The sequence below is a fragment of the Saccoglossus kowalevskii genome, chromosome 1 (assembly GCF_978046115.1).
Source record: "Saccoglossus kowalevskii chromosome 1, keSacKowa6.1, whole genome shotgun sequence".
NCBI lineage: Eukaryota > Metazoa > Hemichordata > Enteropneusta > Harrimaniidae > Saccoglossus > Saccoglossus kowalevskii.
In genome coordinates this window covers 14230029-14249052 of record NC_140641.1, presented here as the reverse complement: position 1 = coordinate 14249052, position 19024 = coordinate 14230029, and the positions used below count along the sequence as shown (strand labels likewise).

At 35.1% G+C, this 19024-nt stretch overlaps 1 protein-coding gene across 2 annotated transcripts; it reads left to right on the top strand.

The window, feature by feature from the left end:
• The first annotated feature begins 28 nt into the window (after positions 1 to 28).
• Positions 29 to 17741, top strand: LOC100371029 (ecto-NOX disulfide-thiol exchanger 1-like). Of its 2 annotated transcripts, none has more exons than XM_085499215.1 (13): positions 29 to 173; positions 1492 to 1623; positions 2091 to 2384; positions 7657 to 7863; positions 9059 to 9292; positions 9754 to 9883; positions 10057 to 10157; positions 12624 to 12730; positions 14422 to 14542; positions 15100 to 15278; positions 15597 to 15668; positions 15999 to 16251; positions 16563 to 17741. In XM_085499215.1, exons 2-13 carry the CDS (start codon positions 1563 to 1565, stop codon positions 16784 to 16786), a joined length of 1983 nt encoding a protein of 660 aa, XP_085355341.1. In that variant the 5' UTR covers positions 29 to 173; positions 1492 to 1562; the 3' UTR covers positions 16787 to 17741. The 2 variants fall into 2 exon arrangements, with proteins under 2 accessions (XP_085355341.1, XP_006822953.1); XM_006822890.3 differs by having other exon boundaries at positions 29 to 318.
• The last annotated feature ends 1283 nt before the right edge of the window (positions 17742 to 19024 follow it).

Sequence of the window (19024 nt, the reverse complement as noted above, 5' to 3'; positions counted from 1 at the left end):
ATGTCACATGATCAGTTATTTTACCCATCACACCTCAGTACACGGTATCTCATCGACGTAAAGAACGTAATGTGATCGACGCTCAACATTGTTTGGGACCGAATATTACTGCAAAGCTATACACATCGATTAGATATTTCACTTGTTGGAGAAACAAAATACACAGAAAAAAGGTAGCTTGTCTAAATGCGCTTAGATGTTTGCTTTGTGTCAGTTTAAACTCAAATATTGAAGCCTGAAAACACCGAGAAAGAAAATCCAAAATGGCAGCCTCTGTATTTCCATTCCAACATCAAGCTAGAGTTCAACAAAACATCGGTGAGTTGACACAAAATCTGTAGAATACACGCTATCCGACTTAAATTGATTTACTGGTCTAACAGGGCTTTAAAGCAGTAAGCATAGCAGTTAATTAAAGATGTAATGGATGTAACGTATAAATACATTCTCTGTTCATGATTGGTTCTCATAAATGCAGTTTGTTAGTTTGACCATGGTTTGGCCATCTCGTCACATTCAGTCAGTGCTGTGGTTTGAAGTATTACTCTCAAGACGTAGACCACAGTTCTTCTATCGTAAACGCAGAATAAATCCTACTATACTACATCTTGAATTTTGGTGCTCCACCAAACATGTGGTAGTCTCATTAACCACTTAAATATGTCTAAATAATGTAAACTGAGGTAAAAACTGTTGCTTGGACGAACTACTACCGGTAGATGAAAAGATGACTGCAAGTTTGGCTGTAACTGTCTTTGATTTGGTCATCTTCTATAATTATGCAGCTATGACTAATTTTTTAATAAATTCCTATAATATGGTTTGTGAAGTCAGGATAAAAATAAGTTGACATCAATTGCACCAGGTAGGTGTAATGGAAAAAGGAATAGACCACTTTTATAGCTTTAAAGTGCATGTGAAGTGCCCCATCTACACATTTATGTTTTTGGTTTCTGTTGTCCTGACATATTTTTAAAAAAAAGTAAAACTATATAATAAATCATCCTTGAGCAAAATTGAAAATTTGTAGAGTTGTAGTCATGTCCCTTTCTGTCGAAGTCAACCATTTGTGGCTTTCCAACTTTTCCCAAAGTGAAACTGACCCACCTAACATCAGACAAAGCCATGCAAGTGCCATGCATTGAATTAATAGAATATTTGATGATCGTTTGAATATGGAGTCAATGTCTGTCATGTTATTTTATTTCCTGAGTGCAAAATATTATCAAACATATGACGTATGATCTCCACTTACTAAGTGGTGCTGGCAGTTGAAATTGAAAACTGATTACAAAAATAAAGTCCAGTAACATTTCAAACAACTCATCTTGGATTTTCATCATATACATGCTGTTGTATATTTCACTGTCACCATTTGTTTATCATCACAAGAAAGTATATACTTGTGTGCAATATTTGCTCAGTTTCACTCGATAGTTGTATTTACTCAATGTTTTTTTCTCTCCACCTACTACCATGATCAATATGCAGGTCCAGTCAATATTGTGGATCCTTCAAGTAACAACTCACCTTTGGATTTCAACAAGTCTGCAGTGCCATTGATGGAGTTGAAATTGAATACAAGTCCTGTTGACCAGACACAGAGAAAGGATATCAATCCAGGTATGAACTATCAATACCTGCTTAGTATTTATAAATCACTGCTAAACTATCACTCATTTACAATGGTTTATTTGTAGAAACTACATGTATTACAGAATCCAAAATTGTATGTGTTGATAGTAGTGAAAAAAAACAAAAATTTCCATTTATATGTGCCTCATCGTGCCTAGGGGCAAATAATCAATTATGGTTAAATACGTTATGCTACTTACTTACATTGTCACTTACATAGGAAAGGGGTGGCATAGGGTGTGAAGTATTTTACAAGTTCAGAGAGTTTAAGCAACTGACTATCTTTGGTTAATAGAACTGTGGATTTTTATATAAATAAATTATGATGAATGTATAAAATTGTGAAAATAATATGAGTGCAAATGTTAGGTAATTTTATTAATTTCTGGTGAACATGATAAAACTTGTTTATAATTTTGTTCATACTTTTCTATTATCATGTTTTTTTTTTACAGTTCTTGGTGGGGTGCAGGGAGATCCTGCAATGGCAGCATTTGGCGCTATGGAGAGCTGGACCAATCCACAAACGTCTTGGGGTTCCATGGGGCAGATGGGAATGGCAGGTTTTCAGGGAGACCCAAATATGATGAATCAGTGGCAGATGGGTGGACAAATACCTGCACAAATGGGTGCACAAATGATGGGTCAAATGGGGGGGTTTGCCATGGTTCCACCACCTCCACCACCAGACATGCAGCAGAAAGAAATCATACAATGTAAAAGCTGTATATTATTCCCACCTATGATTGGTAAGTTAGGAGGAAGATGACTAATATTGTTTAAAACTGTTTTGATAGAGTATAGAATATAGTAAAGGTTTTCAGATAGTACTCACACTAATTATTGGTTTTAATCAAAATACAAAACTGTATGTATTTTATAAAAGCTCCAGTGTTCTCCCCAGGCCTCTGAAGCGCCACGGTACTGTGACGCTTGGACACTCGGTCGTGATGCTTGCCCTTTGTCCGTGACGCTTGGTCACTCAGCCGTGATGCTTATATTTTTGTTTACAAGTGTCAGTCTTCTCGTCTTGCACGTATTTAAAACAATAACATGTATTGATCGATTTAGGTAATCCCGCTTTTGTTAGCCATACAAAGACAGTGATAAAAACGGAAGTCTGCAATATGTTGCGAAGTCTTTCAAAGGTGCAGAGCCTCCAAATCAAAAAAAAAAAACTAGAATAGCAATAATTTGCCCATTGCACGCAATGGCAACAATGTGACAAAACAAGTCACGGCGTACGTCGGGAAGATCAACCCCGATTTGCTGCACTCTGATTTGTTATCACTCAATCGCTGGTGACATTATTTACTCCAAAATTAAAAAAAGAACAAGTGAAATTAAGTCGCATTGGAAAGAAAAGTATGAATAATTCAACAGCAGACGAGACGGGATGAGACAAAACAAACTCTGACTTCTGGAAATACCCCATTCATAGGGTACCTTAGTACAGAAAAACGCCGCCCTAAGGCGACATAATGCACGTTGCAACATTGTGACCGATGCATGCTGGGCTATCAGGGGTTCTGATCGAGGTAACAAAGATGGTGGCGCAGAATGCATGATTTTCCGCGATGTTTAAAAACAACATCTCGTTGGCAATTTAGATGTAATGCTTATGATAATCATCAATGAATCGTTTTAATAAACAATTTGTGTATTTCACACCAAAAAGTCAGATACCGATGATCGCAATAGCAGCGGTGAATACCCGTCCAACGCAATGCCGTCAGCTGACAATGTTACGGTGATCGTAGCGTTGTACTCACAAGGTATATTGCAATGAAAAATCGCCGAACTGCCATTGTAGAATTTTTTTTTAATTATTGATTTATTAATTTCAACATATTTTGATATCTTGCCGACTTTATATATTTAACCAAAAAATGTTTTCCCCGACGTTTATATGAACCGACAGTGACATGGGCACTAAAACTTGTACACAATGATGAACCAGTTACATCCATGGATAACAGTATATTCACTGACTGGCTATAACACAAGTTTTTCAATTTTTTTTTCCTTTTTATGATGTTTCATTTCAAACTTTATTTGACTTGATACAAAAACAAAAAATACAATGCAGTAAAATGATATAAAATTTATCAGATATAAAAATATCTTGTTTTTAATTAATTGTAGATTGACAATATTTGTTGGGAAAAACTGATTATTATGCAAATAAAAATTATGCAAATTAGATGCATTGTTATGCAAATTGGCCGTGATGCTTGACATGAAGTCTGGGGAGAACACTGAGCTCATAACTCAGACTATTTAAAAATCAAAGAAAGCTTAGAAAGAACTCCCATGTGCCGAGAGTATTGGAGACACATTAAATATAATTCGAAATTACTTAGCTGAAAACTAATTATGCAAATCAGAAAATTAATATGACCAGATTTGAGTGTAAAACTAATGAGGTCTGCGCAATGTAACAGAAAATCTATGTCTCCAAGTTTAATTGAAATGTGATTAGAACCAAAAAATTATGAATTATTATGCTTATTAGGGAATTAATATGAACAGATTTTTACCCCAAACTAATTAGGTTTGTACATTGTCCTAGAGCATCTTTGTACTAAGTTTCATTGAAATGGAATAATTAGTACCGTGAAAACTCCAAAATTTCGACCCCTCTAAAAATTCGCCCGCCTACTTATTTGCCGGGTTTCGGTGTTTTATTTACCTCCAAATTTTAGACTCCACTAAAAATTGCCGACTCATTCTTATTCGAAAATTGCGACCAGTTTTAGTTTTCCCCCAAACGAAAAAAAAAAACGATGTGAGCGTTCAAACGGGACCTTCCTCGAAGGCATGAATCCGGGTTTCTGATTGACTGAGAGATTTTTATTTTATTGGTAACGAAAATATATTCTAAATAAACGAAGTTTCAAATAAAAACGAACACAAAAATCTCGGCATGCTGCGTTTCTGAATTGTTGATTATTACTGTACTCAGTAGTGATTATAATAATGTACACAAAATAAATTTGTTGAATGGTTATGAAATACAAATAAAAGTCAACTAAGTTTCATCGTAAGCGAATGATTCCGGTCTCGTATAAACGTTTGATGCTGTAGGATATCCGCCATGTTCTCTTAGGTCAAATAGGTCAAATCGCTAATTAACCAATCAAAAAGCTGGATGATGCCAACGTGTTCAAATTACCATAGCTTATTTAAATATGTTAATGTTATTGAACGCAATGCGAAGAGATTGATGTTGTAGTACGATATTTTGGCTTGGATTTTGATGCGAAAACGGCATGATTTTTTTTTAAATAAAAAAATTAGTTGTTTTTAAAAAATAAACTGGTCATCTGAAGAATAATTTAACATTGTTCACAGTGATAACAGCTCATTCTCGAAAGGAAGCTTACCCGCTCACGCTAGTCACGATAAAAATCATACACGTGTACTCTTGAATAGACAGACGTCAATGACTACGGTAAAACTTAGACTCTATTTTAGCCGGCAGGATTGATTGAAATGTCCGAAAAATGACGCCAAAATACACCTTAAAAGTCCCATTTTATTTTCTTAAATCCCATTTTATTTTTTAATCCAAGGGCGAATTTACGGCAGAATTTGGTCCCTCAAATAAGGGACACGTGAGCTTTGATTCTAACCGGATACATTGCACTGGGTCGGGGAGATAGTTTGCTAAACTTCCATGTATCTTTTGTCCAATGGGTACCTGTACTTCGAACATTCGCAAGTTTTCCTAGGTAGTGCGAGACAGCTTTGTCTTTTGACCTATTAGTTTTGTGCTGACCTCTTCTGCGCGTCTTGATGTTTTGTTTTGCTTGTCATAATACTCACTGATTGATGACTTTGTTTAGATTTTGAGTTACAACTCGGCCACGACTCTAAAAACATGTCACATTTCTAACGCCAATTATTTAAAACCGGTCGAAATTTTGGAGTTTTTACGGTACTTTAGATATCAGTGTGAAAGCTTAAAATTGGTTAATTATGCAAATTAGGTAATTAATATGTACAGATTGTAACCCACAATTATTCAGGTCTGTCTATTGTCCTACAGCATCCATGTACATTCATTGATAAGTGATGTATAGTACCTGAGATATCAGTGTGAAAGTTGGTTAATTATGCAAATTAGGTGATTAATATGCACAAATATTTACCGGAAACTAATTGGGTCTGCATAATTCTAGATTCATTGAAATGTAAATGATTAGTACTTTAGATATCAGTAGAAAAGCTGAAAATTAATTATGCAAATTAGGTAATTAATATGCACAATTATTTACCCTAAAACTAATCATGTCTCTGCATAGTCCTAAAGGATCTATGTACCAAGTTTCATTGAAATGCGATGATTAGTACTTGAGATACCCATGGAAAAGCTGAAAATTAACTAATTATGCAAATTAGGTGATTAATATGCACAAATATTTATCGAAAACAATCAATCTCTGCATAGTCCTTGAGTATGTAAGTACCAAGTTTCATTGAAATGTAATGCTAACTACTTATATCAAATGCTGAAAATTAATTAATTATGCAAATTAGGTAATTAATATGTACTGATATTACCATAAAAACTATCAGGTCTGTGCAGTGTCGTATGACATCTATGTACCAAGTTTCATTTGAAATGTGATGATTAGTACTTGAGATACCCATGGAAAAGCTGAAAATTAACTAATTATGCAAATTAGGTGATTAATATGCACAAATATTTATCGAAAACAATCAATCTCTGCATAGTCCTTGAGTATGTAAGTACCAAGTTTCATTGAAATGTAATGCTAACTACTTATATCAAATGCTGAAAATTAATTAATTATGCAAATTAGGTAATTAATATGTACTGATATTACCATAAAAACTATCAGGTCTGTGCAGTGTCGTATGACATCTATGTACCAAGTTTCATTTGAAATGTGATGATTAGTACTTGAGATATCAGTGGAAAAACCGAAAATTGACTAATCATTATGCAAATTAGGTAATTAGTATCCACGGATTATTACCAAAAACTAATCAAAACCTAGCATTAGTTCAGAGCATCTATGTACCAAGTTTCATCAAAATCCAATGAGTGGTTGTTTAGATATCAGTGGAACAGTCATGGAACCACTAAAAAATAGCTAATTATCATGTAAATTAGGTAATTAATATGCACGGATTTTTACCAAAAATTAATCAAATCTGCGCATATGTTCAGAGCATCTATGTACCAAGTTTCATCAAAATCCAATGAGTGGTTCTTTAGATATCAGTGGAACAGTCATAGAACAGCTAAAAATTAGCTAATTATCATGCAAATTAGGTAATTAACGAGCATGGATTTTTACCAAAACCTAATCAAATCTGCGCATTGGCCCAGAGCATCTATGCACCAAGTTTCATCAAAAACCGATGTATGGTTCTTGAGATAGCAGTGGAACAGTCGGACACACATACACACACACATACACACATACACACATACAGACACACTAACTGCAAAGACTCCCATTTTGTGCTTCGCACATGGGAGTCAATGAATGTTACATTAGTTACAGACTTCATGAGGTCATGTGACTTCCAAGTAAAATAATTCTTTATTGAAGATTCAGATGTATAGTGTGTAGAAATTAAAAGTCAACATTTTTTTTCCTGAAAAATTTAGTATAAAGCATAAACAACATTATAGTCGCAGAAATTTTGCATACCGGTAATTTTTTTATAATTTTTAGATGTCTATTTTTGTGTTTCACCAAAATCAATGTTATCAGGTAGTCAACTCCTCAGAATGCATAATTATAAACAAAAATCATTGTTCTGTCAAGTGCCTGCTGAGTAATACTCATTTGATTGATCATTTTGAGTTAAGCACACATCCCACTCAGTTGAAATTCCATCTATCATAAACAATTAAACGCTTACGTTATTCTTGCCCTTGAAAAGATTGTTATATGTAAAACAAAAAAACACAGACCAAACTTTGTTTATATTAATATCTTCCACTGAATGAATTTATAACATAGTTCGTTCTGATTTTAGGTATGCCACCTCCAACGACAAGAGAAAGGCCACCTGGTTGTAGAACTGTGTTTGTTGGTGGACTTCCCCAAAATATAACTGAGGAAATTGTACGAGAAATTTTTGAGCGCTGTGGTGGAATAACAAACATTCGCCTAAGTAAAAAGAATTTCTGTCATATACGATTTGAGAATATGTTTTGCGTGGATGGTGCTATATATCTGTCAGGTGAGTTTATGTCAATTTACATTCTTGCTTGAAGCTTTTAACTACAGTGACCCCTCGGTAAGTCGCGCCTCGGTAAGTCGCGATTCGGCTAAGTCACGGGTACTTGGATGGCTCCCAAAGTTTCTATTGTGTTTTGACAGCAGTTTTGAAGTACAAAGACTAATGTTTCGTGGCATAGTGTTTTTAACTAACCGTTAAAGAGACAACTTAACACCTACTGTCCGTCAATTGCTGAGATGCAATGGGTGACGGCGGCCTTACTCAAGGTGTCAACTGGGGTGTCGAGTAGTGACCGTACATACTTCTCGACCGGTCCCATTTTGGTGAGCCTATAAAAAACTCGCTACAATGAGTTGAATTCATTATCTTATCTCTATTTCTCGATTGAGCAGCATGTCAAAGCGAAAGCTATCCAGCCTGTTCGTACGCCATAAACTCGCAGCGATTGACCGTGTCAAGAAGAGGTGAAACCAGGTTAAGGGTTGCACTTGATCTAGCAGTGGTTGAGCCCACTATTCGTGGGTGGGTAAAAAATGAAAAGTAAATTTGTTTTCAAATTGACCAAGAGGCGGACTGAACAAAAAAACGTGCGAAATTGTCCGACAATGGTGACATCGATAAAGCTGTTTACGTTTCTTCAAGAACGGTCTGCAGGAACTCCACTCTCTGGTCCCATCACCCAATGGCAAAGAAGACACGCTATCGATACACGCAGTCTCAATGCAAGGCGAAGCTCGATCTGCGAACATGGACGCTGTCAGAACTTTTCCCGAAAAACTGAGAGAAATTATCTATGAAGGTGGTTATTTTGACGAACAAGTTTATAATTGCGATGAAACTGGTTTATTTTGGAAGCTGTTACCGTCAAATTCGCAAGCAACAGCAAACAACCCACATAATATTGGACACAAACAAAATAAACAACGCAATGTTTACAGCAAACATAGTCATGATTTTATTCAAATACTGCCTGACACATGTGATGATACATCAATTAACTGAACCAAAGGTTTATATGTGCTTGTTATATGTTTTTCAATGCACGATCTCCCTCTTTCATGACGTCCCTCGGTAAGTTGCGGCCCTCGATAAGTCGCAGTTTTTGCTTGGATCCCTACACCCGCGACTTACCGTGGGGCCACTGTATTGTTGTGCAAGTCTCACTAACAAAGTCTCAACTTCCTACTTTCCACAGGATACAAAGTGCGTATTGGCACAGAAACAGATCCACCCAATATGGGGAGATTACATGTTGATTTTGCCCAGGCGAGAGATGACCTGTACGAGTGGGAGTGCTATCAGAGACAGCTTCAGCGTGAAGAGCGACACAGGCAGAGGATGGAAGAACAGCGACTACGTCCTCCTTCTCCCCAGCCTGTAGTACATTTCTCAGACCATGAAGCTGCTGTTATGGCAGAACAACTCAAAGGTATTCTTTTCATAGTGTAATTTAAAGTACTTGGTGTGTAGTGTATATTTGCTGGAAAAATGTAAATGTCAGTTCCATCAAAGTAGGTGGGAAGCATGTTGGACTCCAGATTGAGTCTTCGTCACATGATTAGAAGGACAAAGTTAACAAATATTAATTAACATTTAAAATTCAGGATTTTAAGAAGTGTTAGGTTTATATATTTTTAGTGTGTGTTGGGTTATTAGTTCCGCTTTCCGGTGAGTGTTGGGTTAGTATATTTTAGTATGTGTTGGATGAACAGTTCAGCATTCCAAAACGCTAGGTTAACATATTTTAGTATGACTGGTATTGTGTTTTGTGACAACCGTACAGTTTGTGTTTGGTTAACATAGTTCTGAATTCTAGGAAGTGTGTTACATTGAACATAATTCAGTTTATTCATTCAAGGGATTTTAGATTAACATATTTTAACATTTCAGCTGGTGAAACTGGTGCAGGTGATAGTTCTTTTGCTGCTGCTCTTGTTACCTTAGCAACATGGTTGGAGAGAGGCGACTGCAACAAGAGAACCGCCAACACGTTTTTCAGCATGATACAGACTACCCACAGGTTAGCGCTTATGTCATACAAAGATTTTGTTTGTTTCCACCTTGAGACATGTTTCAATATTCCAGTTGAACTTTTCATCTGCTGCATAGGCAGTCTTCTCACAGTAAGCATGCATCTGCCGTTCAATTTTGATATGAAATAATAACCATGTTACTTGTGTAAATTTTTTGCAGCCATGTGCGAAGACTAATGAACGACAAGCAACGCTATAATGAAGAGTTGGAACAGGCCAAGGAGTTGCACAGACAAAATCTAAATGGAATCATTGTACAATGTAAGTAGTAATGAATTGTTTTGGGTCCTACAGTCTGAAAAGTATTGGTTTGTATATAGAGTAAAGATTGTATCGTACTAATGGGTGAAGTTTGTCCTGTTTTGTTGAGTTGTTAAATCAGTATTGTAATCAACACGGATAAATTGATAAGTCACATTTCTCATGACGTAGCATACACTGTGCAGATAGTTTAAGAGAATACGAATACATTATTGATTTTTTGGTGTTAGAATTGACCGCTAAGAATTGATCACGAAAAGGTAACAATTGGTTGAATTTACATGGCATGTGTAAACACAATTATAGTAGTAATCAGTAGACAGATAAATATCCTGTTAGTTTGCATTCTTAATTGACCTACATATTGCATGGTGTAGATTGATTTGTGCCATATACAGTGAATGTATCTAGTAGACTGTGTGTGTGTGTCAGTATATTGAGAAAGAATCTTCTTGCTCTCTGTTGAACTGTATATAAAACTGTTTACTCCCTCATCTCAGTTACAGTCAAAAATAGATTTCAACTAATCTATGTTTTCTCATTGTAACTAGCCTGCTACATTTACACACAAATTATGTTAGAATCTCACAGAATCATTAATTGTTTAATCAAACTATTATCGCAGCCACTATACTTAGTGTATAATTTGTTTAAACTTTCTAACAAACATTTATTTTTATGGCCACTTGTATTTAAAAAAAATAATTACCTCCAGTCGGTACCCTGGTATGTGTTTTGATAAGTGGTGCATGGTTGAGTTTGATTTACATGTATGAGTTGTTGCTGATCCCATGGTAAGTAAATGAGATCATAGTATTAAAGACACTGTTCCTTGGAATTGTATACTCTGTGTGTAAATATATATTCAGTAATTTTTAGGGCATTTATATCACATCACCATTCTGACTTACCTGAGGTATTTTCTGATTCAGGCTTCATTTTTCAAACATTTCAATTTTTGCTAATGCCTAAATTAGACTCCTATTTAAAAGTACAGTTTTTTAATGTGACTTGCGTGGTAAAGTCTGTTTCGACAATAAGCTGTAAATTCATCTTGAATATTTAGTTTATCTTTCAGAAATGACTAAGATTCTAATTTTTTTAAAAGAATCATGCTGTTTTTTCAACAAAATCAATGTCAAAAGATTATACTACAACATCAAATCTCTTTTGTGTTGTGTTCGTGATTCAGTTCATTCACTGAAGCCTCATTAACATGTTTAAATGAATTGTGGTTGGCTGGCACCAACTAACATTCTGATTGGTTAATAACTGATTTGATTGATCAGGTCAAAGAACACTGTTTCAGATTAAATCATGTATGGAAGAAAAGAATAGTGGATATCATATCGCATTGAGTGTTTGCATGCGTCCAAAAGCATTTGCTTAAGTTGATTTTTACTGGCATTTCCAAACCAACCAACCAATTGCTATTTTGTATAGTATTATAATCATGACATCACATCAGCAATTGTAACACTTTGAAAACAAGTAAGTTATTTCCCGGTGAAACAGCATGACTAGATTTATGCTACTGTGATCATTTGCTACTAAGCAATGCATTTCTTAGTTTTTATTTGAAACTTGTTCTGGACTTTACTTTTTGTTACATGTACCAACAAAACTAAAACTAATGTATATTACATTAAAATCACTGAGTTTATTTAATAGAAATACATATGTTATTGTTTATGATGCCTATTTAAAGTTAAAATTAGAGTGTAGCCTAAATTAGAATATGGTAAATGCCTAATGTACCTTAACAGCTATAGGCAGATTCCTCTACGTATACATTCACAGCATGTATATAAATTGCAACGGTAATAAAAAACAAAACAAAACAATTGTGTATGTGTATTAAGCATTGCAATATGTCTTGTACAACAGCATTCATATCTCATAAGCATGAACTGAGATTAGACCACAGTCCATCTGTAATGTAGATTGTTAGCGACCATAAACCAGTTACAGTGATATTTTTTGGTTCTGTGATAGGAAGTGGATTTTCTTGTACTTTCTTGTTCTTCCGTTTTCTGTGATTGTATTACTCTGAGAGAGTGGTGGTTATGAGGATGAAACAGTGATAATAGGTGTATGTTGTAGTTGTGCTACCCTAGTTTGGAAGATCTTTCATACCATTATAATAGTATGGATCAAGTCCTGGCCACAGTGGAAGAAAACTCGGAAGGGAAAAAAAACACCTATCAAGGCTGTGTTGTTTATTCCTAACAGATTTGCATTTGAATTCATTAAAACAAAAAAATTGGCTCTGCTGAAAGCAGTAAGTACACAAGACAGACAGCATCCTTGATATTTGCTTTGTTTTCTCTTCTGTCTTTTAAACATCCTTAACAAGTCCAGTAAGTGAAACATTGAAAACAAGAAATGCCCTGATTATTTACAAAACATTTCTGTGATTATTAACTGTATGACTTGGTTGTGTATGACGGGACTTGCTAACTGAAGTCAGTGAGATTGAGCAAGTACTTACTGCAGCCTGCAAGCAGAAAGCCCGGGACCATTTCTCCAAAGCCCAGCGGAAGCATATTGATCAATGGAAACAACAGACACAGGTTAGATGCACTCTTGAATGGTTTGGCTTCGTGCTTGTCTTGTCTTGTATTTTATGTATATTTTCGAGATAGTACTGTTTAAACATCATTAAAAAAAAACATAATGGACTTCAAGCCAAGCCTTCAATGATATTGTGCTACATTTTGTTAAACATTTAGAAGTAAGCCTGTCAAATATAATTGCTATTTAAGGTTTTAATATTTGGCTGGCTGTGTTAAAAATACTATTATAACCCATCTGCTGCTACCAGGGTAATTTTCAAAACTTTGTGCATGGCTTTTGTTCACATAGTCTACTCTGATTTATTAATCCAAAATATATAAATGGTGAAAATGGTAAGAGACGAACAAGGTCGACGCAGTCATGTTTCCAGATAAGCTAACTAATTTGGTTTAAGTATTTGGTAGCCAATCATAGAATGTCTCTCTTACTGCAGAAAAAAAATATACCTGTACATACAAATCAGAATTACTGGTACATATGTTTACAGTATATGGGTTTATTAGTGTTTCTGAAACTAGTATGATAATTAGCATACTGTGTAATGTAATGGTGCAGCAGTGTATGCAGAAAATTCTTAGAAATACCACTACTACAAGGCATGGTAGTATTGTTTGGCATATATATTACCTCCAATATCATCTAACCTACAAAAGAATAACACAATGTCTGTTCATTTACTGCATTAATCTTCTCATTTGAATTTGGTTTTGCTACTTTAAATAATTTAGGCATTCTGTGTAACATTAGAAATGCACAGGAAGTCAATGTTTGAATTCAGTAGATTTTCATTTACCGTTAGTAGCACAAAAGTTTGCGTCTATGACAGAAGTGTGTCTATGATCATAATAAATCGTATTTTAATGATGCGATACAGTTTACATTTTTTTTAAATTTTTTTTTGCGTTTTTGATCGAGCAAAACTTTTTGTCAATCCAGTCCACTTCAGGCTTGTTGCATCACAAAAATGACATTTAATTCCGTAGTCATAGTCAAACTTAAAACGAACAAAAATAAGTCCTTGTAGCGTAGGTGTGTTTATGTACATCAAGTTTTAGTGTGGTATAGAAGGTAAGTGGCATTAGTATTATTAGAACTTATATTTATAAAGACATTGCTTAAGTCTGGCAAAGCAGGAGAAGTCGCCTCTATACTCTCTCCTTGCCTGAAATTACAGACAAGTTTCTTGTTGCCAAGCATCATTGCTCGTTCTTACATGATGGAATGGTACTCTGGTTACATGAACTAGTCTCATGCTTTGTGTACAGGTAATTGTGTTAAGCAGACAACATACAAATTTCTACAATCAAGGTGTTTTTTTTTGAGAAAAACAACTTTCCTTTTCCTGCATCAATGGTAAAACGTTGCATATTACAGTTACTGTTGATTATTTTCATCTGCCTCCAATAGCTGAAAAATGCAATTTGATCCATTGTCAATGAAAATATAGCAATTTAATTATTTTGGGGTAAATTTTGACCAAAACACATTGATAACGTTATCTTATTCTGTTTGATGAAAATTTTGAAATGAAAATTGATATGAGCATGAAAACTTATTTGTTTTCAGTACCACAGATAAAGTAGTAAAGAACAGTCTAGCTGGAATTTCTTGGTTTGCTGAGAATTAATCAGCATTCTGTCATGTGTGAAGTTTAGCCTGAAATTTTGTTGTATTATTTGGCTTGCAGGAGATCAAAATAACAGAGCAGCAGGATTTGCTGCGTAATAGAAATGAAATTGACATGGAGGTGTCAGACAGTGAAGAAAATGAACAACCACCAGACCCGAAGAAGCAGAAAATAGTTGAAGGTATGATGGCTGATTTAGAAATTACAATGTCCTTTGTAACTTTTATATGATAAAAGATAGGCATTTATGAGTGTTATTTTTGGGGACGTGTACATACCAGCTCAAGATGTGTGGCTAACTTGCATATGATCTTTTATGTTAAATGATTCATTTGTCTTGTTGATTTATTTTGTTTCCAGCCTATTATGCTTGTTTTGTGTAGAGCACCAAACATACATACATGTTTCATGCTAAAATTCATAAACTGTTTTGATATTTGATATTTATAGGAACTTGTGTGCTAATATGATTTTCTTTGAACAGCTCAGCAACTTTACATAATACTGTAAAATCAGTATTAGAAGCCGCATCCCTAATAGAAGTCGCACCCATAATTGAGAATCAAAATTTCATCATTTCTCATATGTGTACATGCTCTAATAGAAGCCACATCCCCTCTGTTTCAATGTATCATTTTAATAGAAGCCACGGCTTCTAATACAGATTTTACAGTAGTACCTATATATCTACATCCTGTAGATGCTAGTTTCTTGTCCCTAATGTGATCTTTGTTTCAGTTTTTGTTCCCAACACTGCTGAGCTGGATCAGCTGAAAGAGGAGAATGATAGTTTAAGATGTCAGCTGGAGGCGTACAAGAATGAAGTGCTTATCCTAAAAGGGGAATATAACAAACATTCGGATGGCAAGGAAACTCAGATCAAAGCATTACAGCATGCTTGCCAAGGTTTACAGCAGGTGAGATAAATTGTTTTTATCCTTCTGAAACTGAAAATCTTACTTGTGATGGTCGGCAATTACTGGAGATCATGAAATTAGCGCAACAAATGCAGTGTTTTCCATAGGGGTTTCAGGTAGGTGGGCCTGCCTATTAACTACTTTACTGACTAAAGTTGTTACCAAGGCTATTTGCTTAATTATTTCTGCATTGAACTTGTGGCTTCCTAGCAAGTTTATTTTATCATCAAATTGGCCGACCATTCATCTAGCTCATTGAAATAGAACCTGAATTGTCAGAGCTTGTTTTGTAATATTGTACTTTATATTGTTTTTCAGCAACTACTGGCCGCTAGATCAGAAGCAATTGCAGTAAAGGCAACAGAGCCAGAAGTTGAGAAAAAAGTGGAGGTACGTTTTTGTGTGTCTTTTGAATGTTGTTAATTTGAATCTAAGGTGTTTGTTTTAGTTTAGTTTTTAGGAATTCCAAGCCTTCAGGGTTTAAAGCCATTTTGCTATTGTTCCGATTTCCACTGTTTTTTCGTCAAGCCATTTGAGAAAACCGAATGGTCTGAAATTTTGTATTGACATCATCATCAAATATGGTACATAATAAACCCACAACACAAGTGAACCTAAAAATATTATCTAAGACTGAAAGTTCATGCTTGATAACACCAGTCTTGGGAAATAAATCTTTATCAATTAATAAATATATTATGAATTACACTTACTCTGTAGAAACCTGGAGCATTAATGATGTGGCTGAAGAAAGCTGTTGTCGAGAAAGAATCGCCAACTAAAGATGACAAAATCAGTGTTGGAGAAGGTGATGAAGATGAGAAAGATGCAGGGACTGAGAACAAAGATGAAGCCCAAACAGAGGAAACGGAAGGAGAAAAGGTTGCCTTGCCGACATTCAGTCAAGAAGCTCAACTCAGTGAGAAATCTGAAAAATTCAAGAAGGCAACCGAGAAAGAAGCGCTGTTAGTGGGTGCGTTTTTGCTTTTCTTGAATCACACATTCTTGTACTACTTTTGTTTCTCTTCTGTTCAAGTCCAAAATAACCATCAAATAAACCAAACATTGCTACCTCCTCCACTATCGTTTGTTCTGTGAATTTCATTCATCAACCCTACTAGGTTGTGATTCACAATTATTGATGTTTGATTGATACTGTGAATAGCGACCAAAGTCAGTCTGCCTCGCTCTAGATGCAAACCTGACTGCTGTCCAACAGTCAATAACAAATCAATTTCACATCATTTTCTTTCTCATGGTAACATTTGTCTACATGTGTTTCAGGTTTATTGGCCACGTTTCTACATGTACATCCTTTCGGTGCGTCTGTGGAGTACCTCTGGGCGTACATATCTCGACTTGATTCCAAAGTTTCACCAGCAGACATTGAGTCCTTGATGATTAAACTACCAACAGTGTTTAAGCAGGAACTATTTGGTGTTGGAGCCACCCTTGAAAAGAGATGGCAGTTTTGTGGCTTTGAAACCTGTCTCAAGAAGAAACCTTAAAACTTTGGTGTGCTTTTTCCTCACAATGAAGGGAACAGTTGAACTTTTCCTCCCACTGAAACTTTTAATGAACGAAGATACATTAGGAGGGCTATTTAGTAATAACACCTTACGTTATCGTTGTGTGCTATAGCTTAATCTCACTGGCACTCACAACTATGATAGCAACACACTTGTTCTGATAAAAATGAAAACCAAGCTGTGAATTCTCAATGTCTGAGCATCTATTTGTATATATACAAAATATACTGCAAGTATTATGTAAAATAATGTGGTAAAAATTGTACTTCGGATTCTGTGCTTGAATATTTTGAGGAACTCTATTCCATGTATTCTTTGAATGTATGAACTGAACAGTGTCCTGGAGAAGCTAGAGTAGATAAAGGGACTGCTTTCATTTCTTTTTTGTCTGAAAGTATATATTTTCGTTACTCAGATTTGAAAATAGTTTACAGTGACAATAGTATGTGAACTGCAAGTCATTGGATTATGTGATAAACTAGATCTTCTCATAAAAAAGGGATTGCATGGGCTGAAGAATTATGAGTTTGTGTTGTTCTTTATGTGCATGTCAAATTTATCATTGACTTGATATGAAACTTAAGATGGCTGTGTCAATTTCCAAAATAAATATGGAGCAAATAGACTTCAAGGTTTCAGATATCGATAGAACACAAAAGACAATTACAGAGTACACACCACACGGGCTGTAAAGATTATCTGCTGTAGTGGCCACAAGAATTTGTTCACTTGTAGGTATTATATGGATTGGTTGGTGATGTCGTAGACTGGCAAGGTCTAATACTAACTCATTGAATAGCGATACTCACCTCCTGTGTATTTACTGAAAACTGTTACCTTTCTCAGACTGCAAGTTTTCATTATTTTCATCAGTTTGTATTGTTTGTAAGATTATGTTACAGGAGGAATTAATAAAATTCTTGTTCTTGTGCAATTTTATTGTGTTTTGCAAAAATTTGAAGGAACTGTTTTTGACTCCTGTGTGTGAAGCCCGGACTTGGAGTATTTGCAGTTATCCTGTCTGTGTGTGTGTGTGTGTGTGTGTGTGTGTGTGTGTGTGTGTGTGTGTGTGTGTGTGTGTATATGTATGTATGTATGTATGTATGTCTGTTCTATGGATATCTTAAGAACCATGACCAGATCTTATTGAAATTTGGTACATTGAAGTTTTTTGATAATGTGCAGGCACAATTAATTTTTGATTTAAATAAGTTATGTTTGTGCTCTATCCACCCGACATAGTTTTCTGTGCACTCCTGGACCTCCATTATGTTCAAAGTTGGTAACAAGACAAGACAACGGCATGCGGGTGCTACCTGGTTAATGATTTTTGTTCTTTTGCACTTAAGACAAAGCAAAAAGTGCAGTATTGAAGGCATTTAACCAGAGATATGGCTAACATAATTTTTACCTTGCTCGTAACATCAAAGATGGACGGGAAAGGTATATTAAGAGAAAAATTCTGTCCGGCGCTTGCTAATTCTATTCCAAATTTTATCAAACTTGGTCACCTTATTCATCAGTATAAAGTCTTTCTTGTGTATGAATGACATGTTCTGTATGAAAATATCATGCAAAAATTGAGAAAAATCAACAGTACTGTTGACTTCTCTCTCCACTGGACACCAACTAACTATTAAGTTGATTTGCATACAAAGCAGAGCTTGCAACATGAAAGCTATTCATAGTGGGCGTTTTTTTACTTTTCAAATAATACAGTCGTCCCACAATGAATATAATAAGGCAGTTCGTATTTGTCGCAGTGAATCATTAATTTTTGACCTGTACAAAATACTTTGACAAAATCCAGCTAAGATTTTTTGTTATCTTGCATGTTTTATGAATCTATTCTCGTCTAAATGCAGCTGAGATGAGGCATTTGTTTTTATACTAAAATATCCACATTACTGAATAAAGCTGGAAATTATGTCCCTTAAAATAATTAAACAAATTAGGCACCAATGTTTTTGTAAGATATATTGACATCTATCAAGGACATTCGGTAGACTGCTTTCCTACTGGTGTTTCAACCCAAAAACTTGTTTGTATTCAAAATTAATTATAATAATAATAATACTTTATTTCGAGTACTAGCTCATATAAACATAACCAAAGTTACAGAAAAATAAGAATAAATACCAAGAAAATGTACATAATAAATATGTTAAAAAACATGGCTCAGCCAAGTACTCAAAAGCATACTACATTTTATTACAT